The sequence below is a fragment of the Bufo gargarizans genome, chromosome 7 (assembly GCF_014858855.1).
Source record: "Bufo gargarizans isolate SCDJY-AF-19 chromosome 7, ASM1485885v1, whole genome shotgun sequence".
In the NCBI taxonomy this organism is placed as follows: domain Eukaryota; kingdom Metazoa; phylum Chordata; class Amphibia; order Anura; family Bufonidae; genus Bufo; species Bufo gargarizans.
Window position 1 is genome coordinate 124038591 of NC_058086.1, and position 17619 is coordinate 124056209.

General features: G+C 39.7%; 1 protein-coding gene across 1 annotated transcript in view; it reads right to left on the reverse strand.

Annotated features, from left to right (window-relative positions):
* KCNT2 (potassium sodium-activated channel subfamily T member 2) overlaps window positions 1-17619 on the reverse strand; it is a 1405312-nt gene that overhangs the window by 166485 nt on the left and 1221208 nt on the right. The window contains exons 26-27 of the mRNA XM_044301880.1: window positions 14102-14122; window positions 8544-8844 (exon numbers count right to left, since the gene is read on the reverse strand). Coding sequence (XP_044157815.1) covers window positions 8544-8844; window positions 14102-14122 — 322 coding nt within the window. The remainder of the gene's footprint in view (window positions 1-8543; window positions 8845-14101; window positions 14123-17619) is intronic.

The following is a 17619-nucleotide window of genomic DNA, read 5'->3' on the forward strand; positions in this document are numbered from 1 at the left end:
GACTTAAAGATTGCTGTTCACAAGCGCAAACCATCCAACTTGAAGGAACTGGAACAGTTTCGCAAGGAGGAATGGGCAAAAATCCCAGAGTTAAGATGTGGCAAGCTCATAGAGACTTATCCAAAGCAACTTGGAGCTGTGATTGCCACAAAAGGTGGCTCTACAAAGTTTGATGTTAGGGGGGTGAATAGTTATGCACATTGACTTTGTTGTGGGCATGTTCTGTAAATTAAATGATGCAACTCCTCAAGCAATCTATGTTAATTCCAGGTTGTGAGGCACCAAAATACTAAAAAAGTCAAGGGGGATGAATACTTTTGCAAGGCACTGTATTTACTTTCCGTGTCCGTTCTGTTTTTATGGGCAGAACCATTAATTTTAATGGGTCCACACAAAAAAACAGAAGTTACTCCATGTGCATTCCGTTTCTGTATGTCGGTATTTCCATTCCGCAAAAAATAGAACATGTCCTATTATTGTCCACATTACGGACAGGGATAGTACTGTTCTATTAGGGGCCAGCTGTTCCATTCTACAAAATACGGAATGCACATGGACGTCAGCTGTATATTTTGCGGATCCGCTTTTTGTGGACTGCAAAATACATACAGTCGTGTGTGTGAGGCCTAAGGCTGAGTTCACATCACTGTTAGGCTGGGTTCACACGGGCGTTGCGGGTGACGTGTGGGAAAAGATGCGGGTGCGTTTGGGTAAAATGCAAAATTTTTCCCCACAAGTGCAAAGCGTTTTAATGCGTTTTGCATGCGTTTGCGAAAAATTGGCATGTTTGGTAGCCAGACCCGAACCCGCACTTCTCCACAGAAGTTCGGGTTTGGGTTAGGTTTTGTAAAGATTTTATTATTTTCCCTTATGACATGGCTATAAGGGAAAATAATAGCATTCTTAATACAGGATGCTTAGTAAAATAGGGATGGAGGGGTTAAAAGCCCAGCTTCTCTTCTTTCTTCTTTGATGACCTGGGAGGAAAAGGACCTTTGGTGATAGATCATGTGATGGACCATGTGATGAGTGCAATTACGTCACCAAAGGTCCTTTTCCTCCCAGGTAATCAAAGAAGAAGACAGAAGAGAAGACGGGCTGCATGAACAAGTGGATGAGGTGAGTTAAATAATTTTTTATTTTGTTTTAACCCCTCCATCCCTATTTTACTAAGCATTCTGTATTAAGAATGCTATTATTTTGCCTTATAACCATGTTATAAGGGAAAATAATAATGATCGGGTCCTCATCCCGATCATCTACTAGCAACAATGCGTGAAAATCACAACGCATCCACACTCGCTTGCGGATGCTTGCGATTTTCACGCAGTCCCATTCACTTCTATGGGGCCTGCGCTGCGTGAAAAACGCACAATATAGAGCATGCTGCGATTTTCACACAACACACAAATGATGCGTGAAAATCACCACTCATGTGCACAGCCCCATAGAAATGAATGGGTCTGAATTCAGTGCGCATGCAATGCGTTCACCTCATGCATTGCACCCGCGAGGAAAACTGGCCCGTGTGAAAGAGGCCTTAAGCTTTCAGTTCCTTTGAACAATCAGAAGAGCAGAAAAAGAAAAAAAAAGAAAAAACAGATCCGTTAATTATGACTAGAGATGAACAAATTTGTCAAAAATTTGATTTGGTCGGTTTGTCGGATTTTCCAAAAAGATTTGATTTGATTCAAATTTATTAATCAACAATCATGTTAAAAAAAACTGCTATTTCCTGGCTGCTGATAGCCTGCATAGTAGTGTAGAACACTGTGCATTGCAGAAACATGCATAGGGAGCCCACTGTGCTAGTGAAACAGTACTGTGAGTCAGTATGACACACAGATGACAGGTGTCACTTTTTAGAATTACTTCACACTTCACTTATTTGGTCAGTTACGTGGCCTCAGCCGTGCGATGAAAGAAGATGGTAGTCACAACTTGGCCAGAACCACAGAATTAGGGAGCCGGTCACCTCCTATTGCTTCCCTAATCTGACCCTAACTCCTAGCAACATGAGCCGACCTTGAAGGTAGGAGGGCTCATGCTCTGGAACCTCGGGTCCCTACTAGCCCTCTGCAGGTCCCTAAGCTAGGAGCTGGGTAGACTACCTGTTCCTCCTGAACATGGAGAAATAGGAGTCTAAAGATGGCCAAACTATAAAGAAAGGGGAAACAGAAACAGTCATATGGCAATGGTAGGTAAGTGCAACTAGTACTAACACTTACCTGCCACAGACACAGAGCCTGGGACCCAAGTATCAGTGCTGCTGTCCACAAACACAAACGACAGAGCACACACACCACACAGGAGAGGGAATTAACCCTCCCAACACTAACCAGGGAGTGAAACCACTTAAAGGGGAAGTGTCCAAAAGAAGATCACACTGCAGCTGTTACCGCAGGTAACGACATGGGTGGCAACCATGTCCTGGGAGTCAGCCAGAAGGCCGAGACACTGCCACCACATGTACACATCCAAACCAAACGTTGCCACGGGCAGCCACAGTGAAGGGAAGAGTCACAGTGAACACCAAACATAAACTTCATGCACACCAGACATACAAAGTGCATAACATACACACACACACCTAACAGAGAGGTTGCCAGGTGCAACCGCATGAACATTGCCGCAAGCTGCCTAGCACCAGCTCAGGCTGCTATACTGCGACAATACCCAAACGACTTGTTGCCCGCGGCAACCACAAGTGAGGCAACACACTAGCGGCCCTCACCTGTGGTTGAACAACTAAACCAAACCGCAGGCAACCGCATGCGGTTCAGGAGTCACGACCATGACCATGGCCGTTACACAGGCAAACCTATAAAGAGAGGTTGCCAGGTGCAACCGCATGTACATTGCAGCAAACTGCACCAGCTCAGGCTGCTATACTGCCACATACATAATAAAAACATGCTGCCAGCGGCAACCACAAGTGTGGCAACAAATAAGCGGCCCTCACCTGTGGTTGAAACAACCAAACGAGACCGCAGGCAACAGCAGGATTTGTTTTCTGGCTGGACGGGATGGGGAGTTGGACTTATGAAGCAATTGAACAATTTCTCGTCCATAGTGGATGAGATGTTTGATGAAACCGTTGAGGCAGTGAGAGAGATCACGAGAAACCTCAGTAGAGCGTCCAGAGGAGGGTTTCTGTGAATTAGATGACGGTTATGCCTGGCTAGCAGACACCATTGACAAGGGTCAGGCTCATACTGACAGGAGCAGGGCAGAGGCGGAGCTATGACTAGTGAGGGTCGGAATCCTTTTTAAAGCTTTGGGAGGTCTTGGGGTGCACTGGTTTTCCATTGGATCCGGGCGAAAGGAAATAGGACATGTACTTATGTTTTTTGTTTCCATTCCTTCTATATGCCGGAGTGAGATGTTCCTGGTGTCTAATCGACTGAGTTGCCGAAGCCCGAACAGACAAGATGCCCTGAAGACCAAACCATGGACCAAATGCAGAGGATTCCAAACCAACCTACGACCAGCGCGAAACACCACCTCCTGAGTCCGCTCCCGAAGAAAAGAATCTCTGAGTCAAGATTTGTTTTAAGCTACGTGTCAAGATTGACTTTCTGTTTTCCATTATGTTTTGTTTTATGGATTCAGGACTTTTCGTAGACAAGACAGTTTTTTTTTTCAAAGAATAAGGACACTGGGGAGCATATGATAAATAGGAGGGATTGTTGTGGAAATTTTATTAGGATGTGTATTTAATATATTGTGTTTTGTTATCATGTCTCTCAGTGTCAGGGTAAACCATTGGAGTGGATATCTTCCCGTGTATGTTCTGTCACAGCTGCTGGGCGCAGAGGTCTGCATTGGCGAATGGTCCATGTGCTAAGCACTGGGCTGTGGGCCGGGGGAGACTGATGTGTTCAGCAGAGCAGTGTTTTGTTGGCTGATGTATGAACGCCGGTTATGGCCCCCGCGCAAGACGCAGATTTATTGGCTTAGCGTGGATGCATTTGTTAAGAGAACAATATATGAAAGGAACGTGCATTTGTTGTCTCTAGTGCGCCTGATCAGCAGCTGGAGATAATGACGTTGTCCTATAAATAAACATGCATGAGGATCATAGTAACTTTATCTAGCATTGATCACTGAGCAAGGCTGGCTATGTTCTCATCTTCCTATGACATCACTTCCTATATGTCATCACTTCCTGTATCCTTGTTTTGGACCAGCCCCTTTTCACACCTTTTGTTAGTAAATAAAATAAAGAGACTGGGAAGGGGGAAGGGGAGTGCTCAGCAAGAATTCAGCATGGTAACACCTGTGTCTGACTCTAACAACGGTTGAGATTTTTACCTTTCCTTACACAAAGATATTGGAGAGCAGATTTCTAATATTAATATTTCTACAACAGATAATATTTCTATGTCACCCCATCAAAAGGGTTTGAAAATAGCATTAAGAGAATAGGTGGATGTGTCTTAAACCCATATTACATACAACATACAATAGACCAGTGTTTCCTAACTAGTGTGCCTCCAGCTGTTGCAAGATTGCACATCCCAGCATGCCTGGACAGCCTTTGGCTGTGCGGGCATGCTGGGAGGTGTAGTTTTGCAACAGCTGGAGGCACACTGGTTGGGAAACACTGCAATAGACAACCACACAAAGGCTATATACCAAAAGCCAGGTATTTACAAGCCATCCATCTATCCATGAGACAAATAACAGCCAGCATACCTTATAATGGCAGCTTTGTGCACTATGAGATATTCCAAACCAGCTCTCATCTGACTGAGAACCAGTAAACCTCAAAGTTATTGTGCATCTGTTGGATGGCTTGGGTGAACCTGTACACCTAGATCAATATCATTAAGGCAACAAAATGTTTTCTGATTGTACTAATATAATATTCAATAACCTTTCTATACAGTTTTGTCAAAACTCATTTGCATAAACATGGACTTATGGGAAAGACATGCAAATTAGCAGAATCTGCCTTGTTTTTCAGCTGTCATAAGACTATAAAAACCAATAGATGGCACTATTGAGTTATGAACAGTGCAAAATTGGCGATTAGAATATTGGCCATCTACACTAGGATGATATAGGACACTGGGGAAACTGGGTAATAACTCAGTGATAAAATCAGAATACTGGGAAAGCTGGGTATTAACTCATTATATTAAAATAATATAATATTATAATAATATATTACGAATATAAAAAAATATATATAGCAATATAGCGAATGTTATGTAATAATTATGTAGTAAGTCAGTGATAATATCTGACACTGGAAAAGCTGGGTAATAACTCAGTGTAGATTGTGAGTTATTACCCAGCTTTCCCAGTGTCAGATATCATCCTAGTGTAGATCGTGAATATTCTAATTGTGAATATTCTAATCGCAAATTTTCCATGCAAAAGGTACACAAATAATCTTGTCATAAGAATCAGTCTAATATTCTTGTCAGAAGACTATGAAACCAATAGAGGGCGCTATTGAGTTATGAACAGCACCATCTATTGGTTTCTTAGCATTTTGACAAGAATATTTGTCTTTTCATAAGACTGTGAAACGAATAGGGTGTGCTGTTCATAACTCAATAGCGCCATCTATTGGTTTTCATAGTCTTATTGCAGCTTAAAAATAAGGCAGATTCTGTTCATTTGCATGTCTTTCTCATAAGTCGATGTTTATGCAAATCAGTTTTTACATGACAAAACTGTATAGAAAGGTTATTGATTATTATATTAGGACAATCAGAAAACTTGTTGTCGCCCTAATGATATTGATCTAGGTGTGCAGGTCCACACAAGCAATCCCACAGATGCAAAATAACTTTGCGGTTTACTGGTTCTCAGTCAGATGAGAGCTGGTTTGAAATATTTCATCATGCACAAGGCTGCCATTGTAAGGTATGCTGGCTGTTATCTGCCTCATGGATAGATGGATGGCTTATACATACCTGGCTTTTTGCATATAGCCTGTGTGGGGTTGTTTATTGTATGTTGGACATAATACAGTCCTGATCAAAAGTTTAAGACCACTTGACAAATTGCAAAAAAACATATTTAGCATGGCTGGATGTTAACAAGGTTCCAAGTAGAGTTTCAACATGCAACAAGAAGAAATGGGAGTGAGACAAAACATTTTTTGAGCATTCAATTTAATGAAAACAACAAATAAACTGAAACAGGCTGTTTTTCAGCTGATCAAAAGTTTAGGACCACACCTCCAAAAAAAAAGACTGAAATCCAACTTCCAAACATGAACTCAGTAATGAGTAGCTCTGCCGTTATTGTTTATCACTACAAAAATTTGTTTCTGCATGCTTGATGCAAGTATTTCCATGAGGTGAGCGGGAACATTTCTCCAAGTGATGAAGACGGCCGCACGAAGGCCATCTACTGTCTGGAACTGTTGTCCTTTTTTGTAAACTTCCCTTGCCATCCATCCTCAAAGGTTCTCACTTGGATTTAGATCAGAGGAACACGCAGGATGGGCCAAAAGAGTGATGTTATTCTCCTGGAAGAAGTCCCTTGTCCTGAGGGCATTGTGTACTGTAGCGTTGTCCTGTTGAAAACCCCAGTCGTTACCACACAGACGAGGGCCCTCAGTCATGAGGAATTCTCTCTGCAACATCTGGACATAGCCAGCAGCCGTTTGACACCCCTGCACTTCCTGAAGCTCCATTGTTCCACTGAAGGAAAAAGCACCCCAGACCATTATGGCGCCCCCTCCACTGTGGCGCGTAGAAAACATCTCAGGTGGGATCTGCTTGTCATGCCAGTAACGTTGGAAACCATCAGGACCATCAAGGTTAAATTTTTTCTCATCAGAGAATAAAACTTTCTTCCACCTTTGAATGTCCCATGTTTGGTGCTCTCTTGCAAAGTCCAAACGAGCAGTTCTGTGGCATTCAAGGAGACGAGGTGTTTTTGAAGCCCTTCAGTCTCAGATGCCGTCTGATGGTTATGGGGCTGCAGTTAGCACCAGTAAGGGCCTTAATTTGGGTCGAGGATCGTCCAGTGTCTTGACAGACAGCCAATTGGATCCTCCGGCTCAGTGCTGATGACATTATTTGGGTCTTCCACTTGACTTTTTTGTTCCATAACCCTCAGGATCATTTAAGAAATTCCAAATGACTGTCTTACTGCGTCCCACCTCAGGAGCGATAGCACGCTGTGAGAGACCCTGCTTATGCAGTTCAACAACCCGACCACGTTCAAAAAGGGAGAGTTTTTTTGCTTTTGCCATCACAACTTGTGACTACCTGACAGAAAATGACAATGAATCCACATCTTTGCACAGATTTGGCCTTTTAAAGGCATGTGGTCTTAAAATTTTGATCAGTTATAAAATAGCCTGTTTCAGTTTAATCGTTATTTTCAATTAATTGAATGATCAACAAATGTTTTGTCTCACTCTCATTTCTTCTTGTTGCATGTTGAAGCTCTACTTGGAACCTTGTTAAGATCCAACAATGTAAAATATGATTTTTTGCCATTTTTCAAGTGGTCTTAAACTTTTGATCAGGACTGTATGAGTTATCCTCTTAATGCTATTTCCAAACCATTTTGATGGGGTTTCCATCAACTTCTAACCTTTATTTATGAACCAGACACCCTATCCTTTTCCAAGCAGGGGGTGCCTGGTTGCCTTCTATTGACTTCCATTATACTCGGGAGCTCGGCCGAGTACATGAATATAGCAATGTGTTCGGGCCGAACACCCAAATACTTTGGTGCTTGCTCATCACTATTACTGACTGGTACTTCAGTAACTAATCCCACTTCAGATTCCTATCTTAAAATGTTTTTAAATACGCAATAGGAATACTGTAGTAATTTACCGAAGTCTCGTGCAACTGTAGCCGAGACGAAATTTGGCTATGAGGAGCCAACCCATTTTAATGCTGTATTGAAACAGCATTAACAACAAAGCAAATCAACTTTGGATCTATGATCTGATGCTCAATTTGCTCAAGCTTAATCCCAATGATCTGTCAGGAGAGAGTCAATAACTTTCCATATGCGTTAACCTGTTGGCCACTCCTCTCTAAAATAGCAGGTTTGGTTGACAATATGTTCATATTAAATAAGATTTAGGTCTTGGCATATGCATAGCCTATTGTTTTTACTTGAAGGAGGTGTCTGCTTAAGCCTGATCATATTCCCTAGTAAAGCATATGAATATTGCAGAGGTCTGTTGGAGTAGCTCCCACTCAGATATGACCCAACCATGCAGTACAAGGAAAGTCATTCATTTGAAATGAGTGGCCAGACATGCATCCATGAACTAATTGCTTTATTCAAAAAAAAAATAATTGTTTTGGTGAGAGAGAAGTGTTATTTTTAAAATATATGTTTTGTTTTGATTAGTTTTTTGTTAGAAAATAGAATTGTACTAACTGTGCATAATGTAGTTATGGTATTGGCCATGTCACTTTAAATGTTTATATCCTGGGCAAAAATGTTGTAAATCTACAGTAGTAGAACTTTTGCATGCTAGCATAGAAAGTTGCATGAACTACACATGAGCACAAGTGCACACTTCTTTTTAGCTAAGGTCTACATACCGTAACCTGCTGTTGAAAGCCCCAGATGCTTCATTCTGTTCTTCACCAACGCAGCCAGTTCTTGCCTTTCTGATCTTCGACACAATGTCATTCTTTGTTGACTTATCCTCTCAGTTGATTTGTTGGAATGTCTGGGAACCTTTCTGCTGAGTCTTCTGGCCCACTGCATGCTCTTCCTTCTCAGTAAGGGATGCTCTGTCTGGTCACTGGATGTGGAATTCCTATGGTTGTTACGATTTGATGACATTTCTTTGGTTTCTTTTGTGTCTTCCCATTCCTCAACGCTGATAGATATCTGAGACTTTAAAAACAGAACAATTTCATAGTTGTATTCCATATTAAATGGAAGTCAAAGTGGATCTGTCACGTAAATATGCTTTCCTATGTAATCTCTGCATATGGCAGAGACAGGTCTGTACTGCTATTAGCCATAACAACCCAAAAAAGATTGCAGTGTTTGGCAAACAAGATCACATAAAGAATATAGGGAACAAATGATTGCATCAAGTCATGACTAAAGTCCACACAAGAATGTGTAGACTTTGATCTCAATTTCAGGGAAAATTCTATTTGCAGCAAAGGTGAATTTCATTGTGCTTTGTGGTAACAAATCGATTTTCCCTAAAATGGGGTAAAAAAAAAAAAATTTGTCATACTCACCTTATCTGTTTGAGCGCGAAGAGCCCGTCACCACCATATTGATTGAAGATCCCGCATGAAATTTTGTGCGAGCTGATGTATGATGTCACCATGCCAGCCGACGTGATGACATCAGGCGTCTTGTGAGTTTTCATGCTGGATCTTCAATCAAGATGGTGGTGGTGGGCTCTTTGCAATCAAATGAATGAGGTAAGTATTATTTTTTATGATCGATCTTAATGTTACTGTCAAATGCAGCAATCAGTGATGAACACGGCAGTTGAGGGGTACAATGACGGGGAGAGGAGCAATCACCGCTCCCTGTCGTTGCACTATTTACCAAGAAATGCACTTCATGACAAAATGATCAGTTGCAAAGCGCATTTTTTTTTTTTTTAATTCAACCAAGCACCCATTGAATTTTCAAGAACTTCGCTCAACATTACTCGGCATATTAGAAAAAAATAATCTTTGCAACTCCTTCTTTTGTAGAATTTTTTTTTAAATAACATATGCACGTTTTCGCTCTTGATGACCTAAGTGTGTTCTTGAAAATATACTGTAGTATGCTCTGGTATGGCTCTTTTTCTGCCATTTTTCCCCATAGGCTTCTATATACCAGAAAAATGCATGTACAAGAAAAAAATTGCTTGAGAAAATGCTACTAAAAATGCTTGCTTTTTCTTTATTTATTTATTTATGTCACAAGCATATATTACAAATGTGTAGATAAGTGTGTACTTAAGTAGCTTTAAAACTCTCCTTTTGTATAAGATTGTCATTATTGTACCATTAAGTGAATTCCCTTGACCTTTACATTTTTTCACTTCTTCTTTTGGTGCAAATCAAATAGGTTTTTCACTCTTCCGCATGAACAAATGTCAGTTTCTGCTCTTCCCTTTTGATCCCTCTAAATCCCTCTTATATTAAATACCAATGCCTACTTGTCAGGTTTCCCTTGCCAAATGACATATGCCTGGGATTTTTAACCAATATTAGTCACATGACATCACTACATGTAAGAATGTTGCATATTTCAATATGTTCCCTAAAAAAAGCTGATTTAATGCTAGAAGTATTATATGCAAGTGTAGGAGTGTAAATAGTTTCCAATAAAATCATAGCCGTGTATGCAAAATGTAACACTTAGGCCTCTTTCACACGGGCATCATGGATTTGGGCCCGATAAGATGCGGGTGCGTCGTGGGAAAATGCAAGATTTTTCCGCATGAGTGTAAAACATTTTAATGCGTTTTGCACGAGTGTGAGAAAAATCTGCATGTTTGGTACCCAAACCCAAACTTCTTAACAGAAGTTCGGGTTTGGGTTAGGTGTTGTGTAGATTGTAACATGGGACCTGATCATTATTATTTTCCCTTATAACATGGTTATAAGGGAAAATAATAGCATTCTTAATATAGAATGCTTAGTACAATAGGGCTGGAGGGGTTAAAATAATAATAAAAATAATTTAACTCACCTTAATCAATTTGTTTGCGCAGCCCGGCTTCTCTTCTTTCTTCTTTCTTCAGGACCTGGGTAAAGAACCTGTGGTGACGTCACTGCGCTCATCACATGGTCCATCACACGACCCAACACCATGGTGATTGATCATGTGACGGACCAGGGGATGAGCGAAGTGACGTCACCACAGGTTCTTTTCCTACTGCACAGCAAAGATGAAGACAGAAAAGAAGCCGGGCTGCACGAACAAGTGGATTAAGGTGAGTTACATTTTTATTTTATTTTTTAACCCCCCCAACCCTATTGTACTAAGCATTCTGTATTAATAATGCTATTATTTTCCCTTATAACCATGTTATAAGGGAAAATAATAATGATTGGGTTCCCCATCCCGATCGTCTCCTAGCAACCATGCTTGAAAATCGCACCGCATCCGCACTTGCTTGCAGATGCTTGCGATTTTCACGCAGCCCCATTCACTTCTATAGGGCCTGTGTTGCGTGAAAAACGCACAAAGTAGAGCATGCTGCGATTTTCACACAACGCACAAGTGATGCGTGAAAATCACCGCTCATGTGCACAGCCCCATAGAAATTAATGGGTCCGGATTCAGTGCGGGTGCAATGCGTTGACCTCACGCATTGCACCCGCACGGAAATCTTGCCTGTGTGAAAGAGGCCTTAAGGTTACACTTGCTATGAATACATTAAAAATAATCAGCTATAAAGATTTATTTCAACTTAACCCTTTATTAAAGAAACTTGTAAAGATCAGGTTGAAGACTATAAAAAGGTGTTAACTGTGGCTATAATCAATAACAATAACCAAATATTTTAAAATATTTTACTGCAAGTTGGGGTGAGCGAATTCTCTGAAATAAATTTACATTCGGACTCATTTGGCGGGCGGTCAGATTCAATATGGTCTTAGCAAATTTGGCCTGAATGAAAGTGTCCCATTTTAAGATAGCATTTGTAATGGCAAAGCGACAGCAACAAATATAGCCAAAAATATAAACAGATGGTAATTGGTGGCAATAGCCTGTTTTAAAACACAATGTACTGCCAGATTTTTTTATGCTTTTTGAAAACTAAAAAATAGTACAAAAATGTTCCCTTTGTACAGGCAGATGCCCACTGTTGTTTATAAATAGTGCTGGCCGAAGCACTCGAATTGGAATTTAATCCAAAGTTTATGAAAAATTCTATTCACAATAAATCCAGATTTCCTACTGTTTCGTAGTAAGAAATCATGTTTTTCCTAAAATGGTGGCTACACCTGTTACAAAGTGAAAGTAAGAAGCCCATAAACTCAAGATCACCGATAATACCATGCAGACAGACAATCCGCAGCTAGTCAGCCTCTGTGATATCATAGCATCATCCCGTGTGGTCTCTGCCATTTCACTGTGAGCTGAGCATAGGGAGAGATGTGACAAGCTCTAGGGACAGTGTTCAAGAAAGCCTTTACTTGTAAAATATTGTGTAGGGAGAGTGAAGGCATAGTGTAGGGAGAGTTTTTAGACACTGTGACAGGCCAGGGATTGTGCAGGGACCATAATCTGAAAATGAAGAGATCTATAGGAGATAGCACAGTTTTTATCAATCCCTTTGTATGGCACAGAGCTATCTAACTGAATGATGTCCACCTTGTTTAATAAATGAGCAATTACATTAGAACTTGATTCTCAAATTAGGGTGAATAACCTGTCTACGTCTACTGTTATTGGAATGTTCACCTTGTTTAATAGATAAACAATTCTATTAGGCCTTGATTCTCAAATTGGGGAGAATAACCTGCCTAATTCTACTGTTATTGGGGTGTCCACTTTTTTAAAATAAACAATTCCATTACACCTTGCTTCTTAAATTGGGGTGAAAACCTTTATAATTCTACTGTCATTGGGATGTCCATCTTGTTGGAAACACACTGGAAACTGTTTATGCACTTCAGTCACTCTCACTGTTCAAAACACGCCATCCCTGGCCTACAAAAGCCAAATGGTGCTCCCCAGCATTGCTTCATATGTGATGTTTCCACATGTTGGACCAACTATATGAGCAGAGGAAGGCTGTGAATGATCTCTTGATGATGCAGGCGGACAGGAGTACTCTTATTTGTAATTTCGACGTTAGCCAGTGGCAGCACATGCGTCACACCTGCCGTTTGGAGGCCACATTATTTATCAGTTGCCAGGACTATGGGATGAACCATGTCATTCCACAGATGCTGATAAATCTGATTTGCCAGGGGACAGAAGATGAGGAGCCTGCATCTCATGGCCACCTGATCCCTGTGGAGGCTAAACTAAAGGAGGAGGATGAGTACAAGGAGGACATGAACATCCAGGAATTGTATAATGAAATAGGTGGTTTATGTGCCCAAGCGACAGGAGAGGAACAGTAGAAGCATAAGGCAGTATGCAGTGGATATGGAGGCAGGGAGTCCTTCCGAGTCCCTTCTGCAACTGGCCAGATGCATGCTGAGTTGCATGAGTAATGACAGCTACATTATCACCATATGGAAGAGGGATGACTACTGGTTCTCCACTATGCTAGACATTTGCTACTGGACTAAAATGGGGGCCTTTTTTAAACCTACTAAGAGGGATGATAAACTCGGCACAGTGTTCTACACCACTATAAAGGCTCTTTGCAGCCAGGAGATAGCCGTTTTTAATGTAATTCGCCGCAGACATGAAAATAGAGTAAAAAATTGCGTTATTTTTGTGTTTTTAGACTTGAAAAAGTACCCCAAAATGTGTTTTCGAATAAAGAGTATCTTTATAATCTAACATCTGGTTTTGTTTTTCATCTTCATGCTATCAGTCATATATTTTTTATTTATTTTTTACACACTTATATAGAACTGCTATATTCCACAGCTCTTTAGAGACATTAGATTGTGAGCATCATTCACTGTCCCCAATGTGGCTCACAATCTAAGATCCCTATCAGTATGTCTTTGGAGTGTGGGAGAAAACCGGAGTACCCAAATTATCTTTACAGTCCTGATTTCTGCTGTACATGGAAGGGGCTGTGGGGCTTCAGGTCTCTGAACTTATTGCTGCTGTGTACACAAATATTGTCCCTTACCTGTGTGCACAATTGCAAGCATAAGTGTTTTTTTTTCCTGTCCCTGTTTTGTGTGGGTGACATGCATTGCATTGTTTTTCAACTGCAAGTAGTTCAGATATTTATAAATCCTGTACACTTGTATTGAACAGATCTCTACAATGTTTCAACATACAAGTTGTCTAGCTTTAACTTTGTATGTCCTCTAACCTCCAACCACCTTGTGACAGGCTAAAGATGCCATTTCACTGTTCGCCGCAGGCAGCAGAAATAATAAATGAACTCCTGCCACCACATCAACATATTTCTAAATTGCAACACACATATTTTATTCAAGCAATAAAAGAAAACACCAGGAAAGTTATGACAAAACAAACTTACTTGAGAGGCCATATCTCGAGACTGACATAGGAAAAGAAGGAAAACAGATATAGAGATATTTTAACATTAGGCAAGACAAGACCAAAGGACATAATTAAGCAGTACATACATGTGAAAAAGACATACAGTGCAGAGTGATTTGACACATGGGTATGGTTGCATGGAGAACACAATTATAAATTGACTAGAACAAAAGCAGACAATAAGTTTTAAAGAAAAAAAAATCAGTAGTCACTTAATTTCACACTTGTAATACAATGGAGATTTCTGCATAAATTAAACTATATCAGATTTTTACACAAATCCAAAAACAAATAAATATAACCAAATCAAACAAATAGACTTGATAATTTATTTATTGAGAAAAGTATCACATGTCTATTAGTGTTAGGCGCAAATTTTCAAATTGTGAATATTAATTGTGAATATCGGCACTTTAAGAATTTGTGAATATTTAGACTATAGTGATATACATTCGTATTTTCAAATATTCTAGATTTTTTTTTTCATCTGACTCCTTGATCCCTCCTTCCTTCTTGCTTGTGGGCCAATGAGAAGGCTGCAATGTCTTTGAGCTTAGCAACATCCCTAGCAACCAATAGGAAAGTTGACTACCCCTTACTATATAATAACCTCCCCAGCAGCCATTTTCTACAGTTCTGAGAGAGACAGCAGTGTAATTGCTGATAGATAGTTAGTTAGTGTATATATATAATACAGGTAGTTAATGGGAGATAGTCAGTGTAAGTTAGATCCTGATATAGTGTAGCTGTTGCAGTGCAGGGTATTAGGTAGTGTGATAGGTTCTGCTGTCCATACATACATGCTACAGACATAGTGCTGTGATGTCACAACAATACATAGTGCACCAATCAGTAATATGTAGTCCGAACTGCTAAAATGTGAAGTTTCACATATTGCACCAAAATATTTGTGCTGATTAGCGCAATTGCGAATATATTGGAGCACTCTATCTGCTTATAAAGCTATTGTAATGTTCTGCTGTGCCAGCCATTTTCTCCAGTCTCAGGAAACTTCTAGCAGCTTGGAAAATGTAGCAAAAGTGACCCACACCTGTATGCCGATTTTCGCAATCAAGAAAATAATCTCAAATTCTCGAATTTGCGAATATCTGAAGAATATTCTACAAAATATTTGCAAAATATCACAAATTTGAATATTGCCCCTGTGGCTCATCACTAATGTCTATGAGTGACATACCTTGGCTTTCAGTATCTGGTGTGACTGTCTTGCGTAGTAATAACTGTAACAAAATGCTTCTGGTACAGTAATTGTTGATTAGTCCTACACATCAGAACTTTAGCATATACCTATTCACTTCAGGTCGTTCCACAACCTTTCTATCTATATTATATTGGATTAAGGTCAGGACTTTGACTTGGCCTTTCTAAAACTTTAACTATTCTTCTTTAACCACTTCCCATCTGGGCCATTTCCCCCCTTCCTGACCAGGCCTAATTTTGCAAAACTGACATATCTCACTTTATGTGGTAATAACTTTGGAACGCCTTTATTTATCCAAGTCATTCAGAGATTGTTTTCTCGTGACACATAGTACTTCATGATAGTCATAAATTTGAGTCCAAATATTTCACCTTTATTTATGAAAAAATCTCAAATTTACCCAAAAATTTGAAAAATTCGCAATTTTCAAAATTTCAATTTCTCTGCTTTTAAAACAGAAAGTGATACCTCATAAAATATTTATTACTTAACATTCCCCATATGTCTACTTTATGTTGGCATCATTTTGGAAATGTCATTTTTTTTTAGGACGTTAGAAGGCTTAGAAGTTTAGAAGCAATTCTTCAATTTTTTTTAGAAAATTGCCAAAACCCACTTTTTAAGGACCAGTTCAGGTCTGAAGTCACTTTGTGGGGCTTACATAGTGGATACCCCCATAAATGACCCCATTGTAGAAACTACACCCCTCAAGGTATTCAAAACCGATTTTACAAACTTTGTTAATCCTTTAGGCGTTCCACAAGAATTAAAGAAAAATGGAGATCAATTTTAAATTTCACTTTTTTGGCACATTTTCAATTTTAATCAAATTTTTTCTTTAACACATCGATGGTTAACAGCCAAACAAAACTCAATATTTATTACCCAGATTCTGCGGTTTACAGAAACACCCCACAGGTGGTCATAAACTGCTGTATGGGCACAAGGCAGGGCGCAGAAGAAAAGGAACTCCACATGGTTTTTAGATGCCATGTCCCATTTGAAGCCCCCTGATGCACCCTTACAGTAGAAACTCCCAAGAAGTGACCCCATTTTGTAAACTAGGGGATAAGGTGCCATTTGTATTAGTACTATTTTTGGCCCCCATTCATTATAACACTTTATGGGGCAAGGTGACCAAAAAATTGGTTGTTTTAGCACAGTTTCTATTTATTTATTTTTACAGCGTTCACCTGAGGGGTTCAGTCAAGTGACATTTTTATAGAGCAGATTGTTATGGACGTGGCGATACCTAATATGTATACTTTTTCTCATTTATTAAAGTTTTACGCAATAATAGCATTTTTGAAACAAAAAATTATGTTTTAATGTGTCCATGTTCTGAGAGCTATAGTTTTTTTATTTTTTTGAGAGATTTTCTTATGTAGGGGATCATTTTTTGCGGGATGAGGTGACTGTTTTATTGGTACCATTTTGTGGGACATACGCGTTTTTGATCACTTGGTGTTGCACCTTTTGTGATGTAAGGTGACAAAAATTGCTTGTTTTGACACAGTTTTTTTTTTTTTTTTTACGGTGTTCACCTGAGGGGTTAGCTCATGTGATATTTTTATAGAGCTGTTTTTTACGGATGCGGCAAAACCTAATATGTATACTTTTCTTTATTTGTTTCACTTTAACACAATAATAGCATTTTTGAAACCAAAAAAATGATGTTTTAGTGTCTCCATGTTCTAAGAGCTATAGTTTTTTTTTTTTTTTTTGAGAGATTTTCTTATGTAGGGGCTCATTTTTTGCGGGATGAGGTAACGGTTTTATTGGTACCATTTTGTGGGACATACGTGTTTTTAATCACTTGGTGTTGCACCTTTTGTGATGTAAGGTGACAAAAATTGCTTGTTTTGACACAGTTTTTTTTTTTTTTTTTTTTCTAAGGTGTTCACCCAAGGGGTTAGGTCATGTGATATTTTTATAGAGCTGGTGTTTACGGATGCGGCAATACCAAAGATGTCTATTTTTTTTTTTGTCCATCCAACATTGTTCCAGTAGCCTTCTGGTTTGTCCAGGTGACCATTAGAAGACTGGCAGCAATGTTCTGTTTGAAGAGCTGCAGCTATATCCTTACAATCCTTCCATGCACGCCATTGTTGTTCATTGTCCTTCTGACGGTGCAGTGTCCCACTTTGTGTTGAAAGTGGGCCCCTTAAATCTCATGTATTTCATCTTATGCCATTGTATTTCCTATGCATTAGGCTGTGAATTCCCTACAACAGGCTGGTAACTGTGTTACACCCAGTCACCACTAGGTGGTG